This window comes from Dipodomys merriami, unplaced genomic scaffold (genome assembly GCF_024711535.1).
Source record: "Dipodomys merriami isolate MVZ:Mamm:240054 unplaced genomic scaffold, mDipMer1.0.p SCAF_27, whole genome shotgun sequence".
In the NCBI taxonomy this organism is placed as follows: Eukaryota; Metazoa; Chordata; class Mammalia; order Rodentia; family Heteromyidae; genus Dipodomys; species Dipodomys merriami.
In genome coordinates this window covers 9,271,422-9,293,558 of record NW_027204159.1, presented here as the reverse complement: position 1 = coordinate 9,293,558, position 22,137 = coordinate 9,271,422, and the positions used below count along the sequence as shown (strand labels likewise).

The 22,137-nt window shown below is 38.8% G+C and overlaps 1 protein-coding gene and 1 non-coding gene across 2 annotated transcripts in view; one reads left to right on the top strand and one right to left on the bottom strand.

The window, feature by feature from the left end:
- The window catches only part of Ndfip1 (Nedd4 family interacting protein 1), a 44,960-nt gene that overhangs the window by 10,891 nt on the left and 11,932 nt on the right, over positions 1 to 22,137 (bottom strand). Inside the window, exons 2-5 of the mRNA XM_070036285.1 lie at positions 10,219 to 10,306; positions 6,695 to 6,825; positions 2,433 to 2,520; positions 877 to 1,001 (exon numbers count right to left, since the gene is read on the bottom strand). Coding sequence (XP_069892386.1) covers positions 877 to 1,001; positions 2,433 to 2,520; positions 6,695 to 6,825; positions 10,219 to 10,306 — 432 coding nt within the window. The remainder of the gene's footprint in view (positions 1 to 876; positions 1,002 to 2,432; positions 2,521 to 6,694; positions 6,826 to 10,218; positions 10,307 to 22,137) is intronic.
- Positions 19,988 to 20,094, top strand: LOC138837542 (U6 spliceosomal RNA). The gene has a single exon (XR_011375345.1). It is a non-coding gene; the product is annotated as a U6 spliceosomal RNA (small nuclear RNA).

The window sequence follows — 22,137 nt, the reverse complement described above, 5'->3', positions numbered from 1 at the left end:
TATAAATGCAGAGGAAACAACTTGTATGCTCAGTGAACTTGGTACTAGCTATGATGCTAAGTGGGTTAAATGGACCAACACAGTATTTCAGCTTACAATACATTTATTAAGCTATGACCTCATTGTATAAATCAAGAAGCATCTGTAGTTTTCACTTTTCTATGGAGTGCTGTTGTGTTTCAGTGTGATACTTGAAAACACCATCTTTTAACCCCAAGGGAACCAGAATTAAGAGCAAATTACTGAAAAGTCAGCTATCTCTGATGATGCTGAAAATTTAGTTAACCTCTGTGTCAGCACTTGTTCTCATGAGAGATACAGACTTTCCCTCCACTGTTTCTCTGATTTTCTAAGCCATTAGGAACTTACGTTATTGTTACATTCAAAAGTGTTTCCTGCTAGGTGCCAGTGGCTTATGCTTATAATCCTAGCTATTCAGGAGGCTGAGATCTGAGGATCATGATTCAAAGCCAAAAAACCACATAGTGATCCTCACCTACCACAGAAGTTACAGTCCAGAGATCCCTACGATAGCTGAAAATCCACAAAGTAGCAATAAGTGAACTGAGATACAGTGAGGGATGAATGTATAATGCTACTACTTCCTGTATTTTCACCGTTTGTGGCGGTCTCTGGAACATAGCTACCTGGACAGGTGAAGGATCACTATAGACCAATACTCACTAGCTTTGACTACAAACCTTGTGGTCAGGAATCATTTGAGAATCATTTGGGTTCAATTTCATCATGAAACCAGAACAAAAACAAAGTATTATTTTAAATGTTAGGATAACTCAATGCCAATAAAAAGTCAAATATTCAATATAATTTTATCATTATCTTTTCACAATTTACTTTTTCCATCATACCACTTACCCTGACAATCAGGATCCACTTAATTAGAGAGAGACCAAATCCTGAGATGGCCCCATACCTTCCTGCAGCTGAGGTGGTCAGGCAAAAAGACAGGAAAAAGCCAATCCAGTTGAAGAGGAATGCCACTAGAAAAGCAGAGGGGAAAATGAGGTCCCTAGTCAAAGAACAATGCCTCTGCTTAAAACCCTTTCACCAGGATAAAAGATAGCCAGCCCTTTACAACCCTCCCTGTTCCTCTCCCAAGAGCCCTCCTCCCTAAAAGCAAAAATATCCTCTGTTAAAATCAAGTTTTTCATTATTACATGCACTTCTATCTATTGTTGAAAGTGCCTCATTGCTCAACAAACTGTATACATATGACTTGTACTATTTGGTGTTACATATTTTAGTAGATAATGACTTGGGAGCCAGGTGTTTTATGCCTGTAATCCTAGTCAGTCAGAGCAGAAAAAGCCCCGTGAGACTCGTCTCCAATTAACAACACAAAAACCAGGAGTGGCACTGTGGCTCAAGTGGTAGCGCGCCAGCCTTGAGCACAAAGAGGCTCAGGGACAGCATCCAGGTCCTGAGTACAAGCCCCACAACTGATAAAAATAATAATCATAATTATAATAATGATAATAATAATAAATGACTTGGGACACTGAACTTAAAAAAAAAGACCAGACATTCTAAAAATATTGATTCAAGTTACTTATCCTCCTATGCTCTGTGAACTGACAATTTACATAACATCATCTCTATAAGTACTGTATTTTCTTTATAGATTTTAGTCATTGGTGGTTATTTATTTGGTGATTCTAGGGTTTGAAGTTAGGAGCACTTGAACCATATCCCCAATCCTTTTTGCTTCAGTCTGTTTTTCAGACAGGGCTTCTCTAAGCTGGCTGGACCTTAATCTTCTTGTCTCTACCTCCCAAGTAGCTGGGATTACAGGTATGATGAGCCCCATTCTTGGCCCCTTTCCTTGATATTTCAATATAGCACATAGCTGGCCACTTCTTTTTTTGGGAGGGTCAGTCATGGCACTTGGACTCGGGGCCTGGGCGCTGTCACTGAGTTTTTTATTTAGCTCAAGGCTAGCACTCTACCACTTAGAGCCACAGCACCACTTCTGGTTTTCTGGTGGTTCATTGGCAATAAGAGTCTTATGGCCTTTCTTTCCAGGACTGGTTTCAAACTGCGATCCTCAGCTCTCAGCTAGGATAACAGGTGTGGGCCACCTGGCTAGTTGCTTACCTCTAAGTGAGGTACATAAAAGATAATAGGGTCAAACATCAGAGAGGAAAAACCTGGCTGACTGAGCTGTCAGAAAACAGAAACTTGCAGAACAAAATTTATCAGACAAGGGCAATTCAATCCTGTGTACATGAGTATAAGGAGGAATCATGCCAAGGACTTCTGGAGATCTGGAAGATGAGGTTTAGCTCATGTACAAATGCAGCATTCTTACAACAATTTTAATTGTACTTTCCATATACTAATCCAAAGAACTCAGATTGGTACGGAGCAAGATTGGTACGGAGCAACTCTGCTCTGTGTATATATGTACTTACTGAAAAAAGTTAACATGAAAATCCCATCATTTCCTATCCTCAGCTGGTCGGCATCATCAAAATCATCCCGACCCACAAAATCTTCATCCTAAAAGAAAACAGTAGGTTAATTCTTAATGACTTTTGGGCAAAGAACTGATACAAAGAGAAATAAAATAAGGAACAAATAGAAGAAAATTTATTGCTATGGCTCAATTTAAAACTCTGAGCATTTAAGGTTCAAAAATATTTTTAAAAATTTCATTCTGCATTGTAAATGAAAGATATGGATCATAAATAATTTTTTCCATAGTCTTCTAAATGAAATTTTTATTTGATAACCCATATTCATATCTGTCTGTCTGTCTGTGTCTGTCTGTCTGTCTGCTGCCTGCCTGCCTGCCTGCCTGCCTGTTGCTTGCCTGCCTACCTACCTACCTACTTACTTATTTTTGGTGCGGGGATTAAATCCAGCACCTTGCACATACTAATTAAGCATAAGCTCTATCATTGAACTATGATATCAATTAAAAAAAAATAGCACGGAAAATACAGCTGAAACTCTAGAATGTAATCCAGGGCCTACCTATTGAGACAGAGTCAACTGGCTCACACACACAGAAAGGACAACATGACTACATATCAATAATCTACACTGCTCAGATCTGGAAGCATTTGTTTGTATTGGTAATAGTCTGAAATACACCCACCTCCCATTCTAACTTGAAAACCAAACACTGAAGAATAAAAATAGAAGGAACATGACCCAACATTTGTGAACATGCTTTTCAATATGTGTATTCACATATTTAACCGTAACTAAGTATAACATAATGTGAGAAGTGAAGAAGATTTCTGAAAGGAAAACAAAATTGGGCGCAACCAAAACTTGTTCTGCACAGAAAAAGTGCTGAGAAAATTCATACCAAACTGTTTCCAGGGCTTCCCTTAGAGAGTGGGAACTACACAAAGGGTAAATGGCACTGACAGCTCCCTTTTCTAACTTTAAACACCCCCTCCACTCTTTCAAATTTTTATAAGAATGCATTTGTTTTATAATTATTTCTTTAAATATTAAATGTCTAGTATTCTGATTCAATATTAGCTGAAGGTTTCAACAAATCAGAAAAATATTCTGCTTTTAATATTAACTACTCCAAAGATATATTGCAAAAAAATGTATGCAAGTAACTTCTAGTAATACTTAAAAATGCCTTTGAGCTATTCTTCCCATCCTTGGTATCTATCACAATTACTCCTGTAAGTTTTGCTAGGTTAATGCCATTAGTCCCTTCATATTCCTGGTCAAACCCCTATTTCTTTTTGGTGATATTGGTGACTGAACTCAGGGAATGGCAAGCACTCTGCCACTTCAGCTACACCTGCAGTCCTGTTTTGCTTGTAGTTTCTTGTTCAGATAGGGTCTCCTACTTTGCCCAGGGTGGCCTCAGACTGTGATCTTTCTACCTCTACCTCTGAGTACCTGGTATTACAATGAGTACTACTAAGACCAACTTGCTTATGAGATAAGATTTTGTTAACTTTATGTCTGGGCTGACCTCAAACCTTGATACTATCTCCATTTCCAAGAGCTAGAATTACAAGCACACACACTATAACCAGAGCTTGCTGCTCAAAACCAGCAAAGGACTACACAAAACATATTCTATATACTAAATTTCATTGTCTCCACCTAGCATTTCAGGGATTCTACAAATAACAGTTTTGATCATATCTCTTTAACAAACTCCTTGCACTCAAATAAAACCAATTACTACATTCATAGAACTGAATTGACTTGTACTTGAATTTCTATCTGCTTTCTAAGGCTTTGTCTTCTGCAATGTTCTTATCCAACAAAGCTCCAAGTCTAGGCTAGAGGCATGGCTTAAGAAACAGAATCTCTGAGCTCAACCCCAGTACCACCAAGAACAAACAACAAAAATAAAGAAAAACAATAATATCAAGACCTCCAGGCCCACTACAAGTCCCATTTCCCACCATGTAAAACACATAAAAGAAATAGCTTAAGTTAGCAACTTCATGTGGTTGAATAGTTGGGTCTGTATAACAACTGGTATCAGGCTGCATATATGATTTTGCAACTTGGATTTTCCACTCGATATAAACATCACCATACAGCCATATTACTCAAACATTTTTAATGGCTTCTTATTGTATTTTGTATAGTTGAAGCATACTCTATTTTTTACTAATCCCCTATCATTATTAGAAGCTTTATGATGCATGTTGGTATAATCAATATCTTTGTGTAAAATTGTATATTTCTCTCATTAAGATGAATTACTAGGATTGGAATGGCCCCATCAAAGGACATTTATGTTTTATTAATGTTTAAAATTTTTGCAAAGTTGCCTTTCTAATATACACAAAAGAAAGTCACAGTTCTTGATGTCACTGCTCTTGTGTAACAGAGATAAAAAGCACTGATGGCCCTTTCGCTCTGGCTGTATGCTAAATTCTGTATAATGATTTATGCTTTATATAAAAATATACAATATGAGTATGCTGAATAATAGAATCCTAAGAAGCTCCTAAATATATACATTAGTCAAATAAAAGAATTCTGAAGAGTTCTGTGTTTAGCCTAATCAAATCTCCTACTAGCTCATTTGCCACATATCTAGCAAGTCTGCAAAGCACAGTGAAACAAACATATAAGGATGGACTTTGGAGTCTAGATAATCAGGGTTGACCCTTAGTTCTGCTACTTATTAGCCAAGTGACATTTGACAAATTGCTTCACCTTATTGGATCTATGAATATTTACACCTGTAAAATGGAGGAAATATTGTGCGGATTGGAAACATACAAAATATAGCTAACAATTAAGCACAGTGCTAAATGTCTTAAAGGCTCTCAATATGACTCCCTTGACCTTACATAACAAGCTCCATGAAGATTCTTAGTTTGTCCTTGATATTGACACCCATGGGGTCGGCCTAGATTGGGCAGATAAACTATTTCTACCAGGCAGGGATGTTAGGCACTTCATTCCTGTAGTTAGTGCAGTCTACAAACAGTTTACTATGATAAAATTTGAGGAATCTCTAGCTTCTAGTCTTGTTGATTTGTTTCGTGGGTGTTTTGGTTTGTTTTTTTTTTTTTGGTGCCAGTCCTGGGGCTTGAACTCAGGGCCTGGTACTGTCTCTTATTCTTGCTTTTTCGTTCAAGTTTAGTACTCTACCACTTGAGCCACAGCCTCCAGTTCTGGCTTTTTTGCTGGCTAACTGGAGATAAGAGTCTCATGGACTTTCTGCCTGGGCTTCCAATCATGATCTGCAGATCTCAGCCTCCTAAATAGCTAAGATTATAGGCATGAGCCATTGGTACCTAGCCTAGTCTCATTTTTATCACTCACTTCATTTCCTGCCACGACTACAGCAAAAAGCTTTAACTGCTCTACATTTGTACCAACTGCATCCTGAATGTATTCTCTCAAGATCTTCCAAGGCGCTACTTACACCAATCTTAACCTGGGTGAATATTTTTTAAATCAAATCTATTACTAACATCAAAAGCCAAGAGTTCTCTAAAATTTGTGGTTTACTTACACATTCCCAGCCCAACAAATCAACAGAAAGCTGGATAGGATCTGAACTTACTATGCTAGAAGGGCTCATCTAGATCACTATTGAGATCTCTTGTGTAAGTTTCATTCTAGGAAGTCACATATAACACCAAGATATGACGTGTACAGAATGAAGACAAGGTCACTGTGTTTCCTAAATCAGCTCCTGCTCCAAGATGTTTCAACCATCCCAAGACTTAAGAAAGTGGCTATAACCAGGTACCAGAGGCTCATGCCTATAACCCTAGCTATTCTGGAGGCTGAGGATCACAGTTTGAAGCCAGTCTGGGTAAGGAAACTTAGTGAGGCTCTTATCTTCAATAAAGTACCAAAAATCTGGAAGTATACTGTGGCAAGTAGTAGCCTTGGACAAAAAGCTTAGGGACAGCACCCAAGCCCCGAATTCAAACCCTAGAACTGGCACACATACAAAAAAAAGTGGTGGTAGTAGTTGCAAAAGTATAGGGAAAACAAGCAGGCTCCTCTAGGGATTTTCTGTTCACTTTATAACTCTTTCTCTCTTCGTTTTCAGGGGAGGAAGGATGTTTATTTCACAAAAGAAAATGTATTTGTTTAAAATGAGCTATACTTTTACTAATCAATACAGACGTAGGTAATAACTCAAAATGGAAAATGAAAGTAAGTAAATTCCCTCAGAGCTACCTGTCTATAGATGGCAAATTATACTTACCCTTCCAGGAACCAAGGGTATTGTGGCTTCAGCCTTGGTTCTTTCAGCTTCATCATAACTGGGCAGCGTAGTAGCCACATTATAAGATGGGGGCTTTGGAAACCCAGACTCATCTTTATAATCAAAATATACTGCAAAAAAACAGAAGTCACAATTACTTGGTGAGTAGCTGAATGTGACAAACCCAGACACATCCCTAAAACTACACATAGAATAACTGAAGAAAAGACAGTTAAAATGTTAGATTTAGAAAATTTACTTATTTGTTTCAAACTTAGTCACTTGATATTTAAAATCCAGCCTTTGTATCCTTGTTTCTCTTTTGAAACACTAATACTTTAAAAAATCCAGTGAGTTCTCAAAATACATTTAATTTTATTATTGGAATATGGGCATGGTGGCTCTTAGCTGTAATTCCAGGTACTTGGGAAGTTGAGGCTAGAGGATGAGCTCAAATCTAGCAGCACAGTAAGATTTCATCTCAAACAATTAAAAAAAAAACTACTTCATATGTTTTCATGTAAATCTGAACTATAGTTTTCTTCTATTAATAAACATGAAAATCAACTTTAAGAAGGGAAAAAGCCTTAAAATTAATTTCTTACAGGTTTGTTTTGACATTTTAACTTACATTTTATTACCATGTATTTTTTCCTCTGATGTACTAAAGGTAACTGATTTAGTTACAGAACAATTATTTATCTCTAATCTTTCAGTTACTCTTTAATCACAGTATTTCCACTCCCATTGATCTGTATTATAATAAAAGATCTCACTTAACTTTTTGTTTCTACTGTTCTCAAACTGTTCTTTCTAAGTTGCTGGGATTACAGCTATGAGCCATTAACGCTGGCAATAATTTCTGATCCACAAAACTCATTTTCCTGAAATCACTTTTTTTTTTGTCGGTCATAGGGCTTGAACTCTGGGCCTGGGCTCTGTCCCTCTGCTCTTCAGTTCAAGGTGAGCGCTCTACCACTTGAGCTACAGCACCACTTCTGGTTTTCAAGTGGTTTATTGGAGATAGGAGTCTCAGGGTCTTTCCTGCCCAGGCTGGCTTTGAACCGAGATCCTCAGATCTCAGCCTCCTGAGTAGCTAGGATTACAGGTGTGAGCCACCGGTGCCCCGCTGAAATCACTTATTTAGAATTCTAACGGCTCAATAGAGAATAGGAAGTAAACTTCTTTTTCTTTCTAGTTCCAAGGCCTTTGAATATTAAGATGAAATACTACAAATCCCAATGACTATATAAGAGACAATTCTTAGACCTGTATTCCAGCAACAGTTTGCTTTTACTCAGGCCACAGCAGAGAAAGCCAAGAAAAAGTGAAGGGGCAGCATGTTGGCAGAAACTGGACAAACCTTCTGGAGACAGCGGAATGGTGGATATGAAAACTGAGCTAGCACTACACATCTCAATGCATAAAGGCATCTTTGTAAATCTTTGAATGAGATATCTACCACAGACTACTGCTAGTGGTAATCCCTAAGTCATAAAGAAAAAAAAGAGGATAAGATGTAAGTGAATAAGGCAGAGTAAGTGAATAAGGCAGAGAAGTATTTGAAAAAAAAATTCTGTTGCCATGGTTCAAAGTTTTACAACTATAGATTTACAACTATAGATAGGAACTCAAGATACTATTCAGGGAAAATATTATATTACATGCTAATGGATCTAGCTAGCAAAGATTTGTTTTTTAAAAAAAATAACCTCTTTATCGGGGCTGGCAAGGTGGCTCATTGGTAGAGTGCTTGCCTTGCATGTATGAGGCCCTGGGTTTGATTCCTCAGTACCACATAAGCAGAAAAAGTTGGAAGTGGCACTGTGGCTCAATTGGTAGAGCACTAGCCTTGAGCTGAAGAGCTGAGGGACAGTACCCAGGCCCAGAGTTCAGGTACCATGACTGGCAAAAACAAAAAACAAAAAACCTCTTTATCATTAATAAATTAGGAAATCATTTTTTTAAGTACTGGGATTTGAACTCAGGGCACTTAAGTTATCCCCTTAGCCATTTTAATTTTTGTTATTTTTCAAATAAGGTCTTATTTTTCAAATAAGATCACGAGCCATCCTCCTATTTACACTGCCCACATAGCTGGAATGACAGGTACATACCACCATGCTTGAAACTTTTAGCCCAGGCTGACCTTGACACACAATCACTCATGGCAGGTATAAGCCAACATGTCTGATAGAAAATCCAAATTCTTACTAATGAGTTGTAGTTTTCACTTAGTACATTCAATGTAAGGCCAGTATTTATGGTCTGGACAAAGAGAAAGTAAACTGTGATTTATTTTCCAAGTCTTAGTGTTCAAGTGTTTTGTTTCCTGTGCTAGAGATCAACCCCAGGGCCTTACTTGCTAGAAAACTTTTTGTTTTAGATTCTAGGAGATGACCTAGAATTTTTCCAAAATCTCATTTATATTAGCAGAGTTAGTTTCAGGTACTCCTAATAAAACAATTATAACCAGCACAGGGAGACAGAAATATAAGGAGACAAATAGCAGAGGCCAAAATGGAGGTAAAACTGACCAGTCTTCCACTTAATTATAATGGCAGCCTCAGACAAAGACTATCAATAGGTTATCTCTCTTATCAGTGGACACATACTGTCTTGGAAAGGATCTGGAGGCTGTTAGGAATCTACAGCAACAAATAATTGCTTCAACTTCTCTGTTTATCCTGGAAGCAGGCTGAGTTCAGTAGTGGCATATAGCCACTCAGAGGGTATGGAAGAAGTTCTACGCAAACTGGTTAACTTTGAGGAAACTCTAGTGATTAAGAGTTACTCTGCTGACATTACTTTCTTCTTCCCCATCCCTTCTACACATATTCATGAAAACCCAAGATACAATCTGACAGAAAGCAAGAAGAATAGACTGGCCAAGGAAGTTTAATGAGGAACAGTATTAAAGTGTTGGGAGATTATCTTTTAGTTAAAAATTTATAAGCATCTCTTAGCACAGTTTCAGCTACTCAGAAAGTGAGGCAAGAGGACAAGTTTGAAGACAGTTGTGGCTATAGAGAGTTTCTGTCTTGAAATGAAAAATAAAAAGGGCTTAGTTCTGTGGTAGAACACTTTGCCTAGCATGTTTAAAAACTCTGGGTTCAATTTCTATTCACTTTTCCTACCACATTGCTGGTTATAGGTACCAGGGTCATAAATGGCAAAACATCAAAAAAAGAAACTATAAAAAGGAAAGATCAGGTCATCATCCAGTTCATGAATTTCAATTTCCTTACCACTGCGTTAGCTGGAATGAAACTGAGCTCTATAAAAAGTCACACAGAAGCTGGGTGCCCATGGTGGTCCTAGCTACTCAGGAGAGGCTGAGATCTGAGGACTATGGTGCAAAGGCAGTCTGAGCTGCCTTTTATCTGTTTTCCAGATCAAAAGAGCAACAGGTAAAAATATGATAAAAGACAATTTATGGAAGCTGATGTGAAGCAAATACCAATAAACATGTGCAAGCCCATCAGTGCTAGCTAAAGAGTTCAGTGATCACCTGGCCTGCTTACCTGCACTCTCTGAAGAGATGCTGCTGTAAGGTGGAGGAGCATCACCTGCAGCCTGTTCAGGTTCTCCAGGTTCTTCTTCATTCTGCAACTAAACAAAAATTTCCAATCTTAACGCATGTAAAAAAGGCAATCAGAAATATATGAATGTGAAAACTAGAACAGCCTTTATAGAAAGTTTTTTGGCAGTGTGCTTTGGAAGTCTTCAGTTGCATAAATTCTGTTTAAAAAAACCCTATTCCCAAGAAGTTATTCTATGGAAATAACCAGACAAAAAGAAAAAAATAGATACAAATGTTAGTGAAAGCTAGATGTTGTGGCACACAGCTGTAATCCCAAGCAGTTGGGAGGCTGTGGATCTAGAATTAAAGGCCAGTCTGGGCTACATAAAATGTAATTTGGCTTAAAAAATAAATAATTCATAAATAAGTAAACAAAAAAATGAAAAAATACATATATTCTAAGGTGAAACAGCAAACTTTACAATGAGCATGTATCGTATACTTTCCATTTTAACAAGACATAAAATGGAAAGATAATCTAGAATGATAAATCTCTACGATTCAACACTGTTCTCTAGACAATGGAGGAGGTATAAGGGAATGTTTATATTCATATGTGTGTTCTAATTTTCATTTCTGTAAGGAATATTTATCATTTATAAATAATCTGTTAGGACAAAGTGAAATTATTGGTAAATCAACACTTATATACAGAATTCTGTGCACACACAAAAACTAAATCAGAAATCATTAAGTTTTACAAGCCTAAGGTTTGAACCTGTCAATACACCTTCCTCTTCCTTAGCCCAGCAACTTTCTCAGTGGCACATCTTTAATTATTTCATGCTGCTTCCTTTTTTTGGGCCTTGGAAATGCTAGCAGAGTCTTCTGGCACAAGTTCCAAGCCCCTTTAGTTTAAACAGCTGACACTGAAAAGTTATGTATGCTTGCTATTGATGTTATGGGCAGTCAAGTCAAGTCACTGACACGAAACAAAGACATTTCATTTTTCCAGTGTGACAATGGACCCCGGACTCTATTGGTTTAAAAGTTGAAGTGTTATTATCATAATTATTCAGAGGAACTTGTAAAATACACACCATCTTGAAACCATGGGGTTGCAAAGATCCTATCATGAACATGACAACAGAGGGCCTGATGGGTCATCATAGAAACTAGAGCTCCCTAATCCATTAAATTTCAACTGACCATCTGAATTTCCAAATCCCTTGGCTATTCAAAACCAGATGCCCACAAATGTTTTCTGGTTAATATTGCAAACCTTCAACTTCAAGTGAATTCTTGTACCATACTCTCATCAGCAACCCACCAGCAAGGGCACATATTCTGAATGTAGCAATTTAATCTTAAATTACTCCTAAAACAACTGAATTGTAACCTAAGGCAGTTTTTTCTGTAAATGAAAGCATATGGGATAAACAGCTACATGAAATTCAAATGTTCCTGGGACACCTTAAAAAGGACATTCTTAGCCTCTTCACAACAGTCAAGGGAAGATGGGGGGGGTTGCGGGGTGCAGGGCAAGGGGGAGATGAAAAGTTGGCAGCAAGAAAGAAGCAAAAGTGAATTTTTAAACCTAGCTTGACATTTTTAACCTCTTTCATATTTCCAGAGTTTGATCAAAGCCTCTACATAACACAGGTTTCAGAAAGGAAGCTTTGCAATTCTAAGAAATACAGACGTTCAAAAGAGGTATTCTATGCCAGTATCTGTAAGATAGGCTGCTTGTCTCCTAGCAACCTGGAAATTCAAATTTGATCAGTTCAGATCAAATTCTGTTACCACAGTAACAGATAACAGAGAAAAGAAATTCCAACCTTCTCAGAAACCCCGGTTTGCTGTTTGATGAGGGAAAAAGTAACATTACCGGAAAAAGAATTCACTTTAAAATCATTTAAGTATATTCTGACTGCCCACAAAAAGAAAAAGAAAAAAAAAATAAAGGAAAACCAAATGAAATTTTTAAAAACATCTATCTTAACCAGGGAGGCTCCACATACAACGATGATCCCAAGACCTCGAAATATACTTTCTGCTCTGCCTTATTTCTACAACACTAGAATAAGGCAGCTTTCTCCATTAAGCCTACTTTTGTAAATTCTAAGTCATTCTTTATGTATCTAATAATCATTTCAGATTCAGGGCCTAAAAAAAAAAATTGAGGGGCTGGGAAGGTGGCTCAGTGGTAGAGTGCTTGCCTTGCATGCATGAAGCCCTGGTTTTGATTCCTCAGCATCACATAAGCAGAGGAAGCCGGAAGTGGCACTGTGGCTCAAATGGTAGAGCGCTAGCCTTGAGCTGAAGAGCTGAGAGACAGCACCCAGGCCCAGAGTTCAGGCCCCCACAACTGGCAAAAAAAAAATTGAATCAGTACCTAAATTCTAGCTTTAAATGTTATTTACTGCTTTTAAATCTAAAGTCAACTTTTAAAACTTTTTCCTTAAAATGCAATTTTTAAATCTCTCATTACCAGCCCACTACTTTTACATATACTAAATCCTACCAGATGAGACAATATAATTACCAGGCAGTAAACAAGCACATTTCTTTAGGGAAACAACTGAGTATTCCTCTGCCACTGACAAACAGAAAGAAAGTTTGTGAAGACTGCAATTTTTTTTTTTTTTTTTGTCGGTCGTGGGGCTTGAACTCTGGGCCTGGGCCCTGTCCCTCAGCTCTTCAGCTCAAGGCGAGCGTTCTATATCACTTGAGCTACAGCGCCACTTCCTGCAATTTTTTTTTATTGTAAATAATCCAATTAAAGCCGGGTACCAGTGGTTCACACCTGTAATCCTAGCTACTAAGGAGGCTGAGATCTGAGGATCACAGTTCAAAGCCAGACCACCAGAAAGTCCATGAGACTCTTATCTCTAATAAACCACCAGAAGATTTGTATGTGGCGCTGTGGCTTAAGTGGTAGAGCACTAGCCTTGAGCTGAAGAGCTCAGGGACAGTGCCCAGGCCCAGAGTTCAAGCCCCACAACTGACCCCCAAAAAATCCAATTCACATTCAAGAATATCCTACTCAATTGTTATAAATTAGCATTGCTATTTTACATAGTTCTGATAAAATGAAGAGAGAACTGATAGTAAAAGACTGATACATTTAAAAAATGGACTAAGAGGGACTGGAAAGGTGGCTCAGGGGTAGAGTGCTTGCCTCTCATGCACGAGGCCCTGAGTTCGATTCCTTAGCACCACATAAGCAGAAAAAGCTAGAAGTGGAGCTATGGTTCAAGTGATAGAGCGCTAGCCTTGAGCTGAAGAGCTGAGGGACAGTGCCCAGGCTGAGTTCAGGCCCCATGACCGACAAAAAAAAAAAAGGGGGGGGGGGCTAAGAAACTTAGGGAATTGCAACCTCTCTGTACCACTACTTAGTAATAAAATGCGTAAAAGACTTGAGTGGACATTTCTCCAAAAACGATACACAAATGAACAGTAGAAAATGCTCAAAACCATTAAATCATCAGGGCTCAAAATCATGAGGGAAAACCATGAGATATTACTTCATGAGATATTACTAAATGGCTAAAATAAAAAGGACAAATAGTAACAAGTGCTGCTAGATACATGGTGAGGATAAGAAAACTTAACAGGCTGTTGGTTGGAATGTAAACAGTATAGCTACTATAGAAAAACTTGGAGGTTCTCAAACTGTCTAAGCATTTCTACTCCCAGATTACCAAGAAAAGCTGAAAAACATACTGACATAAAAATCTGTACATGAATGTTCACAGCAGCATTATTCATAAAAACCAAAATATTCCCCAGTTTACAAACTCCATGTGGTATATCCATACAGTGAAGTATTATTTAATTAGAAAAGTATAAATTGATACATGCTACAAAACAGATGAACTTTGAGAACATTATACTAAGTTAAAGAGGCCTAAGGGGCACGGTTCAATTGGTAAAATGCCTACCTAGCAAATGTGGTCCTGAGTTTAAACTTCAACCAAAAATAAATAAAAATTCTATTGCTGAAGTGGTACAGTGGCCTGCCTAGCAAGCATGAAACTCTGAATTCAAACTCTGGTATGACAAGAAAAGAGGAGATAAAGAAGCCATTAATAAAACACCAATTATTTTATGTTTTCATTTATTTAAAAAAAATTGCCAGGGGTTAAAGACATGGCTCACTTGGCTGACTGATAGCCAGTGAGCAAAAGTGGCAGGTAAGAGTTTGAGTTCTGGTCTTGGACCTAAGAAAAAAAGGGGGGGAAAATGGCAAAAAAAAAAAAAAAAAAAAAAGTCAAATACCTCCTTCAAGGGTCTATGGAAGAGTGTGAAAGAGAGTAGCTGAAGTCTGCTAAAAGTTACTTCTTTGGGGGATGATTTAAAAAAAAAAATGTTTTGAAGCCGGGCTCACATCTGTAATCCTAGCTACTAAGGAGGCTGAGATCTGAGGATTGCAGTTCAATGCCAGCCCGGGCAGGAAAGTCCCTGAGACTCTTTTCTCATTTAACCACCAGAAAACCAGAAGTGGCACTGTGGCTCAAGTGGTAGAGTGCTAGAGAGCTCAGGGACAGCGCCCAGGCCCACAGTTCAAGCCCCACAACTGACAAAAAAAAAGTTTTGAAATTAGACAGTGTTAATTTCTACATTTTGTAGAAACAATAAAAATTAATGTACATTTTTAAAGTAAACATCATATGAATTTTATCTTAAAAGAATAGCTTTCTATTTTTGTTTTCCAAGTTTGTATTATATAAACTTTATTTACAACGAAAATGCTACATTAACCTCCAAACTACTATAATCTTGCTAATCCAATAACAATGCCCCTCAATGCAAAGGACTGGGTTCCAATATTCCTAGAGCTTACCACAGCAAGATGAAAGAGATGGAAATGACCAAGAAACACACTGAACTGCAAACTAATCAGGTAAACAAGGATTTCGTTCATTTTGCCCTTTCCTAAAGGGAAAAATAGCATCAAAAGGTAGTTTGGCTAATATCTTATTCTAAGAGTTATCCCCAATATTCTTCCCTGCCCCCACCAAAGGAGTCAAAAGTAAACATCCTTATAAATCACATCATTTTTTTTCTACAGTAAAAATGAGCATAGTGGAGCTACAATAAAGATGAGCATAGTGGAATATACCTATAATTCCTGCTACTCAGGAGGCAGAGGCAGGATAATACAACTTTTGAAGCCAGCCCGTGCCTGAGGGCATTGGCTCAAATGATAAGAGTTCTTGCCTGGCTTTTGTGACCCTCTCACGCCAGAAGGAAAATCCTCTTAATATCAAAATTGAAAACAATTAAAAATAAAAATTCACCAAAGCAAGTGATTAGAATAATGATTTTTAAGGACAATGTAGTGACAGATGAAGACATCACTCTAATACTGCAGTAAATCTCCTTAGAAAGGCCATCCATTTGTAAAGCTCTCTATTTACAGATTTTTGGTTTGGCAAAAGATAGTCTCAGAAGTGATGTAAGTCCTTAGCTATGTGAACTGTGATCACCAGTTTGATGTTTTTCATAACTTCTATTTTTTACTATGGGTCCAAGTAATGAGAGAAAAGAAGGTGTCAACACCATGAGCACTCCTCTAAGAAACCAAGTAACTGTCAGAAATCAGTCCTTATCTACTAAAGGACCAACCACGCATAGCCATGGTACAAACATTTGAGAGGCATCAGGTATTTGTCAAGAACCTGACAGCCTTTGGGGCCTTTATACCATTGGTGGCTTTACCAAGACGTGGTCAAACAAATGGTCCCCTGGTCCCAGCGGTTTATGACACCCAGCTTTGGTAAATCTGCAGCCAAGAACGTAATGGATTAAGAGCTTGCCCTCAGAGGGTTAGTTGGAGAAATGAGGGGAATAGTCAATCCATGAGATAAAAACAGGTTTCTCTGACCTAAAATATAGTATCTTAAAAAACAACAACAACAACAACATCAGAACAATTTAGAAAAACCAATCCGGGCTGGGAAGGTGGCTCAGTGGTAGAGTGCTTGCCTTGCATGCGTGAGGCCCTGGGTTAGATTCCTCAGTACCACATAAACAGAAGAAGCCGGAAGTGGTGCTGTGGCTCTCAAGTGGTAGTGTTAGCCTTGAGCTGAAGAGCTAAGAGACAGTGCCCAGGCCCTGGGTTCAAGACCCACAACCAACAAAAATAAAAAATAAATTCATGTCTTTACACTGCCCTGAATCTAAACTCTTCTCCATTTGATCCAATATAAAAGTCATGCTCAGTTCAGATCTCTAGGCAATATGGAGAAACAAAATGGAAGTCCAAATTGAGACTAAGCACCTAAGCTTGTTGCCTTTGAATTTGACTGGATAATTGTTTATAGAACAAAAAATACTAGAAATAATAGCTAGATTCATTTTAAGTAATTTATATAACATTTAATGCATAATTTAAATGTGAGGAGGTAAGTACATTCTATTTTTAAAACCACCTATAAGCTTTCTTTTTTTTTGGGGGGGGGGGACGGTGGGTCCGGTTGTGGGGCCTGAACTCTGGGCCTGGGCGCTGTCCCTCAGCTCTTCAGCTCAAGGCTAGTGTACCACCACTTGAGCCATAGCACCACTTCTGGCTTTTTAAATTTTATTTTCTGCTTATGTGGTGCTGAGGAATTGAACCCAGGGAGGGCCTCATACATGCAAGGCAAGCGCTCTAGCACCGAGCTACCTTCTCAGCCCCACCTATACAGCTTTCTACTAGGAGATGCTAAAATTCTAACAAAATAGAAATATGGAAGCAAAAACAAGCTCCTAATTATTCCCTATTTAAAGGTATACAAATACAACAGAGCATGAATTACACCAGCACTGTTCAAGAATTCTTTTTGATTTCAAGAACAATTTTAAAAGTTATCTGTCCTGATTACTCATATTAGAACTGAAAGGTCTCTTGACTTGGTATAGAAAACATTCCAGCCTCCATTAAGATTTATAGACACAGGAGCTGGGAAGGTGGCTTAGTGACAGAGTGCTTGCCCTGCATGCATGAGGCCCTTGGTTCGATTCCTCAGCACCACATAAAGCAAAAGAAAAAAAGTCGGAAGTGGCACCTGTGGCTCAAGCAGTAGAGCGCTAGTCTTGAGCTGAAAAGCTGAGGGACAGCACCCAGGCCCAGAGTTCAGCCCCACGACCAGATCCACCCCCCCCCCAAAAAAGAGAAAGATTTATAGACACAGATACGTATACACACACAGACTCATTAAGATCAATATATTTAATATACACATAACATATACACATGTATGCTTAGATCTTAACACTAAAGTAAATTGTACATAATGTTATAAATGGCATTAACTCTTTTAAAAAAAGCCAATCAAATGTAGAGTTTTGTTAAACTCCAAGCCTATCAATATACTTAAGTTTGTTGATTTGTGCAAGCTGTATGAAAAAGAACTTTCAAGCCCCACAATCAACAAAAAAAAAAAAAAAGAAGAAGAAAAAGAACTGTCCTAAAATGGAAAGTCTATGTGACCTGCAGGAGTGGGATCAAATGTGAGTAGGCTGTTTAAGCTTTTCATACCTTCCTGCCTTTTCTTCTTCCACAGCCCATAACCACCTTCTTCATGGGGTCACAACCTCCAGTATTTAATCCAATGACTTTTACCATATACTGTTATATGTCAAAATCAGACTAATTTTCTTTACTGTTTTGTCATTTTTCCCTTAATGTCCTTAAAGAACATTTTTACTTTTTCATTAATTTACTACAAAGTTTGATTGTACTTTTAGCTTTAACAATATGGCTGGTATTTTTAGAGGTTTAAAAGTTAATTCAAGCCGGGCGCTGGTGGCTCACGCCTGTAATCCTAGCTACTCAGGAGGCTGAGATCTGAGGATCGCGGTTCAAAGCCAGCCCGGGCAGGAGAGACCGTGAAACTCCTATCTCCAATAAACCACCAGAAAACCGGAAGTGGCGCTGTAGCTCAAGTGGTAGAGCGCTCGCCTTGAGCTGAAGAGCTGAGGGACAGCGCTCAGGCCCAGAGTTCAAGCCCACGACCGACCAAAAAAAAAAAAAAAAGTTAATTCAAACAGCAGAACATCAGCAGGAAAAGCTGAGTGAGAGTGCAGGAAACCCCAGTTGTTGGCACTAATTAAATAGTAATTCAATGATATTTTTTGCTTCATGTATAATTAGTAGGACCAACATTTGTTATTAAGGACTAGTTTGCTCATTTAATCTATTGGCAAAGTACTATACTTATATACAATTGTACTAAATAACCAAAAGTGGTTCTTGAGTACAGTAAATGGATCCTTTTGAGCTAAGCTTGTTTTTCATATATCTAAGTTCTTTTTGGTGCCAGTACTGGGCTTGAACTCCTAAGCACTTTCCCTGAGCTATTTTTGTTCAAGACCTACCACTTGAGCCATGGCTCTACTTCTGGCTTTTTTGGGGTAGTTTGACTTTCCTAGCTGGGCCGGCTTCTAACCACAATCCTTTTAGGATTATAACAGTGAACCACCGGTGCCATGCACATCTAAATTCCTTACCCTCTGGTCAGCTGAGTGTGTGGATTATCACAGCTAAAATATTTTTATCAAAAAGAATGCATGTGGGCTGAAAGGTGGCTCAGTGGTAGAGCGCTTGCCTTGCATGCCTGAGGCCGGAAGTGGTACTATGGCTCAAGTGGTAGAGCGCTAGCCTTGAGCTCAAGAGCTGAGGGACAGTGCCCAGGCCCAAAGGTCAGGCCCCACGACCGGACCCAAAAAAAAACAAAAAAACAAAAACAAAAAAGAATGTATGTCCATCTTCCTGTAGAAAGCACATATGTTTATCTTTAAAAGTGGGTACCCTTGTCGGGCACTGGTGGCTCACGCCTATAATCCTAGCTGCTCAGGAGGCCGAGATCTAAGGATCATGGTTCAAAGCCAGCCAGGGCAGGAAAGTCCATGAGATTCTTATCTCCAATTAACCACCAGGAAACCAGAAATGGAGCTGTGGCTCAAGGGGTAGAGTGCTCACCTTGAGCTGAAGAGCTCAGAATCAGGGCCCAGGCCCAGAATTCAAGCCCCATGACTGGCAAAAAAATAAAATAAAATAAAAGGTGGATACACATTATGGTTATTAGTTTTCTTATATCCAAAGATATGAACATGTTTGTCCATATTTGCTTCTCAAATTAAGAACTACTACTTATTCAAAAGACTCCATTAGCTGGGGACAGAGCTCAGTAGTAGAGTGATTGTTAGCATGTGCAGGTTTTATGTTTAATCCTTTGCACACAAAAAACAAAGACAAAAACTTTAGATGATCATGGTGACTCTCACCTGTAATCCAAGCACTTAGGAGGCAGAGGCAAAACGTTTACAAGTTTAAAGCCAACCTGGTTATAGATAAGCTCAATTAACCAGTAAAAAGCAAAGCCAGTTGCTGGTGGCTCACACCTTGTAATTCTAGCTACTTAGGAGGTTAAGGTCTGAGGATGGTGGTTTGAAGCCAGCCCAGAGAAAAAGGTCCTTGAGATTTTCCATCTCCAATTAACCACCAAAACGCTGCAAGCAGAGCTGTGAGAGAGCCAGCCTAGAGCAAAAAAAAAAAAAAAAAAAAAAAAAAACAGCTAAGGGAAGTGCCCAGTGACCACAAAATGTGTGACAAAAAGGGAATCTATTGTGATCAAAGAAAACCTAATCTAAATGGAGGCAGAGGGAAGACAAACTAACATTAGGGATAAAAGGAACAGAGTGTGCTCCAGGTAGAGGAAGAGAGGTAGTCTTCCAAGGACAGATTCATACTAGGAATTAACTACGAATTAAAACAAATTATGGTGTTCGCTTCGGCACCACATATACTAAAATTGGAACGATACAGAGAAGATTAGCATGGCCCCTGCGCAAGGATGACACGCAAATTCGTGAAGCGTTCCATATTTTTATTGACCTCCCTTACGACCCAGTCATACCACTTCTAGGCATCTACCCTGAACAACAGGAACCAATATACAAGGACACGTGCACCTCCATGTTTATTGCAGCACTGTTCGCAATAGCTAGGATATGGAAACAACCTAGATGCCCCACCACAGATGAATGGATCCAAAAATTGTGGTATCTATACACAATGGAATATTATGCAGCCATTAGAAATGACAAAATAATGGCATTTGCAGGGAAATGGATGGAGCTAGAAGGAATCATGTTGAGCGAGGTAAGCCAAGAACGAAGAGACAAACAGTACATGGTCTCCCTGATAAGTGGATGATAAATCCAAAATGTTAGGTGATATGACAAAACTAACAGGACTTAAGAAACAAAGAACTCCCACTCATCTGGTTGAACCACTACCAAATATCCCCATGCTGCTGATCACATATATGGTATATAACATGTGAGCACCGTTATATATTACAGACTGTGACAGACAATTTGCTCCAGGAAAGTTAGAATGAACTTGTGACTTTAAATGAGCATCATTATTCCACAATACTGTGAATTTCCGGAAATTATGTAATCACTTAATCACAATCAAAAAAAAAAAAAAGAACCTCGGGGAAGGGAGGGAGGAAGGGGATGGTAGGGGGAAAACAATGGAGGGGGTAACAATGTTCAAGAGGAAGTGTACTCATTACCTCACTCATGTAACTGTAACCCTCTGTATAGTATCTTTACAATAAAAAATAAAAATAAAAAAAAACAAATTATGACAGTCAACTCCTTTCCCTGAGTCATGTCATTCTCATTACCTCCCCAGCCCCCAATCCATCCCCACACAACTCTACCCCTGCTCCATCTACATCTTACCATCCTTAAAGCAAGGCTCAAGTCATCTCAGAAGCTTTCCTAAAAATCTCTAGAACCGAGTGATCTCTTCCTCCTCTATATCCAACCCCAAATGATGCCTTTAAGTTAGTAACTCATTCTCTAAATTGATCTGTATAACACTAAATCATACCATAATCCATTCTCATTGACTAGAATCATTCAACAGGTATTTAGTGATGATTTAATGTATACATAAAACTGTTCTGAGCCGGGCACTGGTGGCTCATGCCTGTAATCCTAGCTACTCAGGAGGCTGAGATATGAGGATTGCAGTTTGAAGCCATCCTGAGGAGTAAAGACCATGAGACTTTATCTCCCACTAACCACCAGAAAAATGGAAGTAGCACTGTGACCCAAGTGGCAGAATGCTCGCCTTGAGCTGAAGAGCTCAGGGACAGTGCTCAGGCTCAGAGTCCAAGCACCATGACCGACAAAGAAACAAACCAACAAACAAAAACCGTTCTGAGTTTTCTATTGCTTAAAGATAGGTTAAGAGAAACAAGTGATAGTCCACTGGAAATTAATACACTTAGAAGGCTTTATTGTACATACTTTAGAATTCCCATATATTTAACAAATAGGCACTGCTTAAATGTCTCTTTTGCATTATGAATGATCCATAAGATGAAGACATTTTAGAGACCAATATTATATACAATTTTTTTGTTGTTTTTTGTTGGTGATGGGGCTTAAACTCTAGGCCTGTGTACTGTCCCTGAGCTCTTCAGCCCAAGGCTAGCGCTCTACCACTTGAGCCACAGCGCTACTTCCAGCCTTTTCGTTTATATGAGGCATCGGAACCCAGGGCCTCATGCATGGGAACAAGCACTCTATCACTGAGCCACCTTTCCAGCCCCCAATATATACAAAATTTTTAAATAAAAAATATTTTGTAATTCCAGGGGCTGGGAAGTTGGCTCAGTGGTAGAGCGCTTGCCTTGTATGCCTGAGGCCCTGGGTTCGTTTCCTCAGCACCACATAAGCAAAAAGAAAAAAGCCGGAAGTGGTGCTGTGGCTCGAGTGGTAGAGCGCTAGCCTTGAGCTGAAGAGCTGAGAGACAGCGCCCAGGCCCAGAGTTCAGGCCTCACGACCGGACCCCGCCCCCCCCCCAAAAAAATTTTGTAATTCCAGGACTAAAGAGGTAAGGTCAAGACTA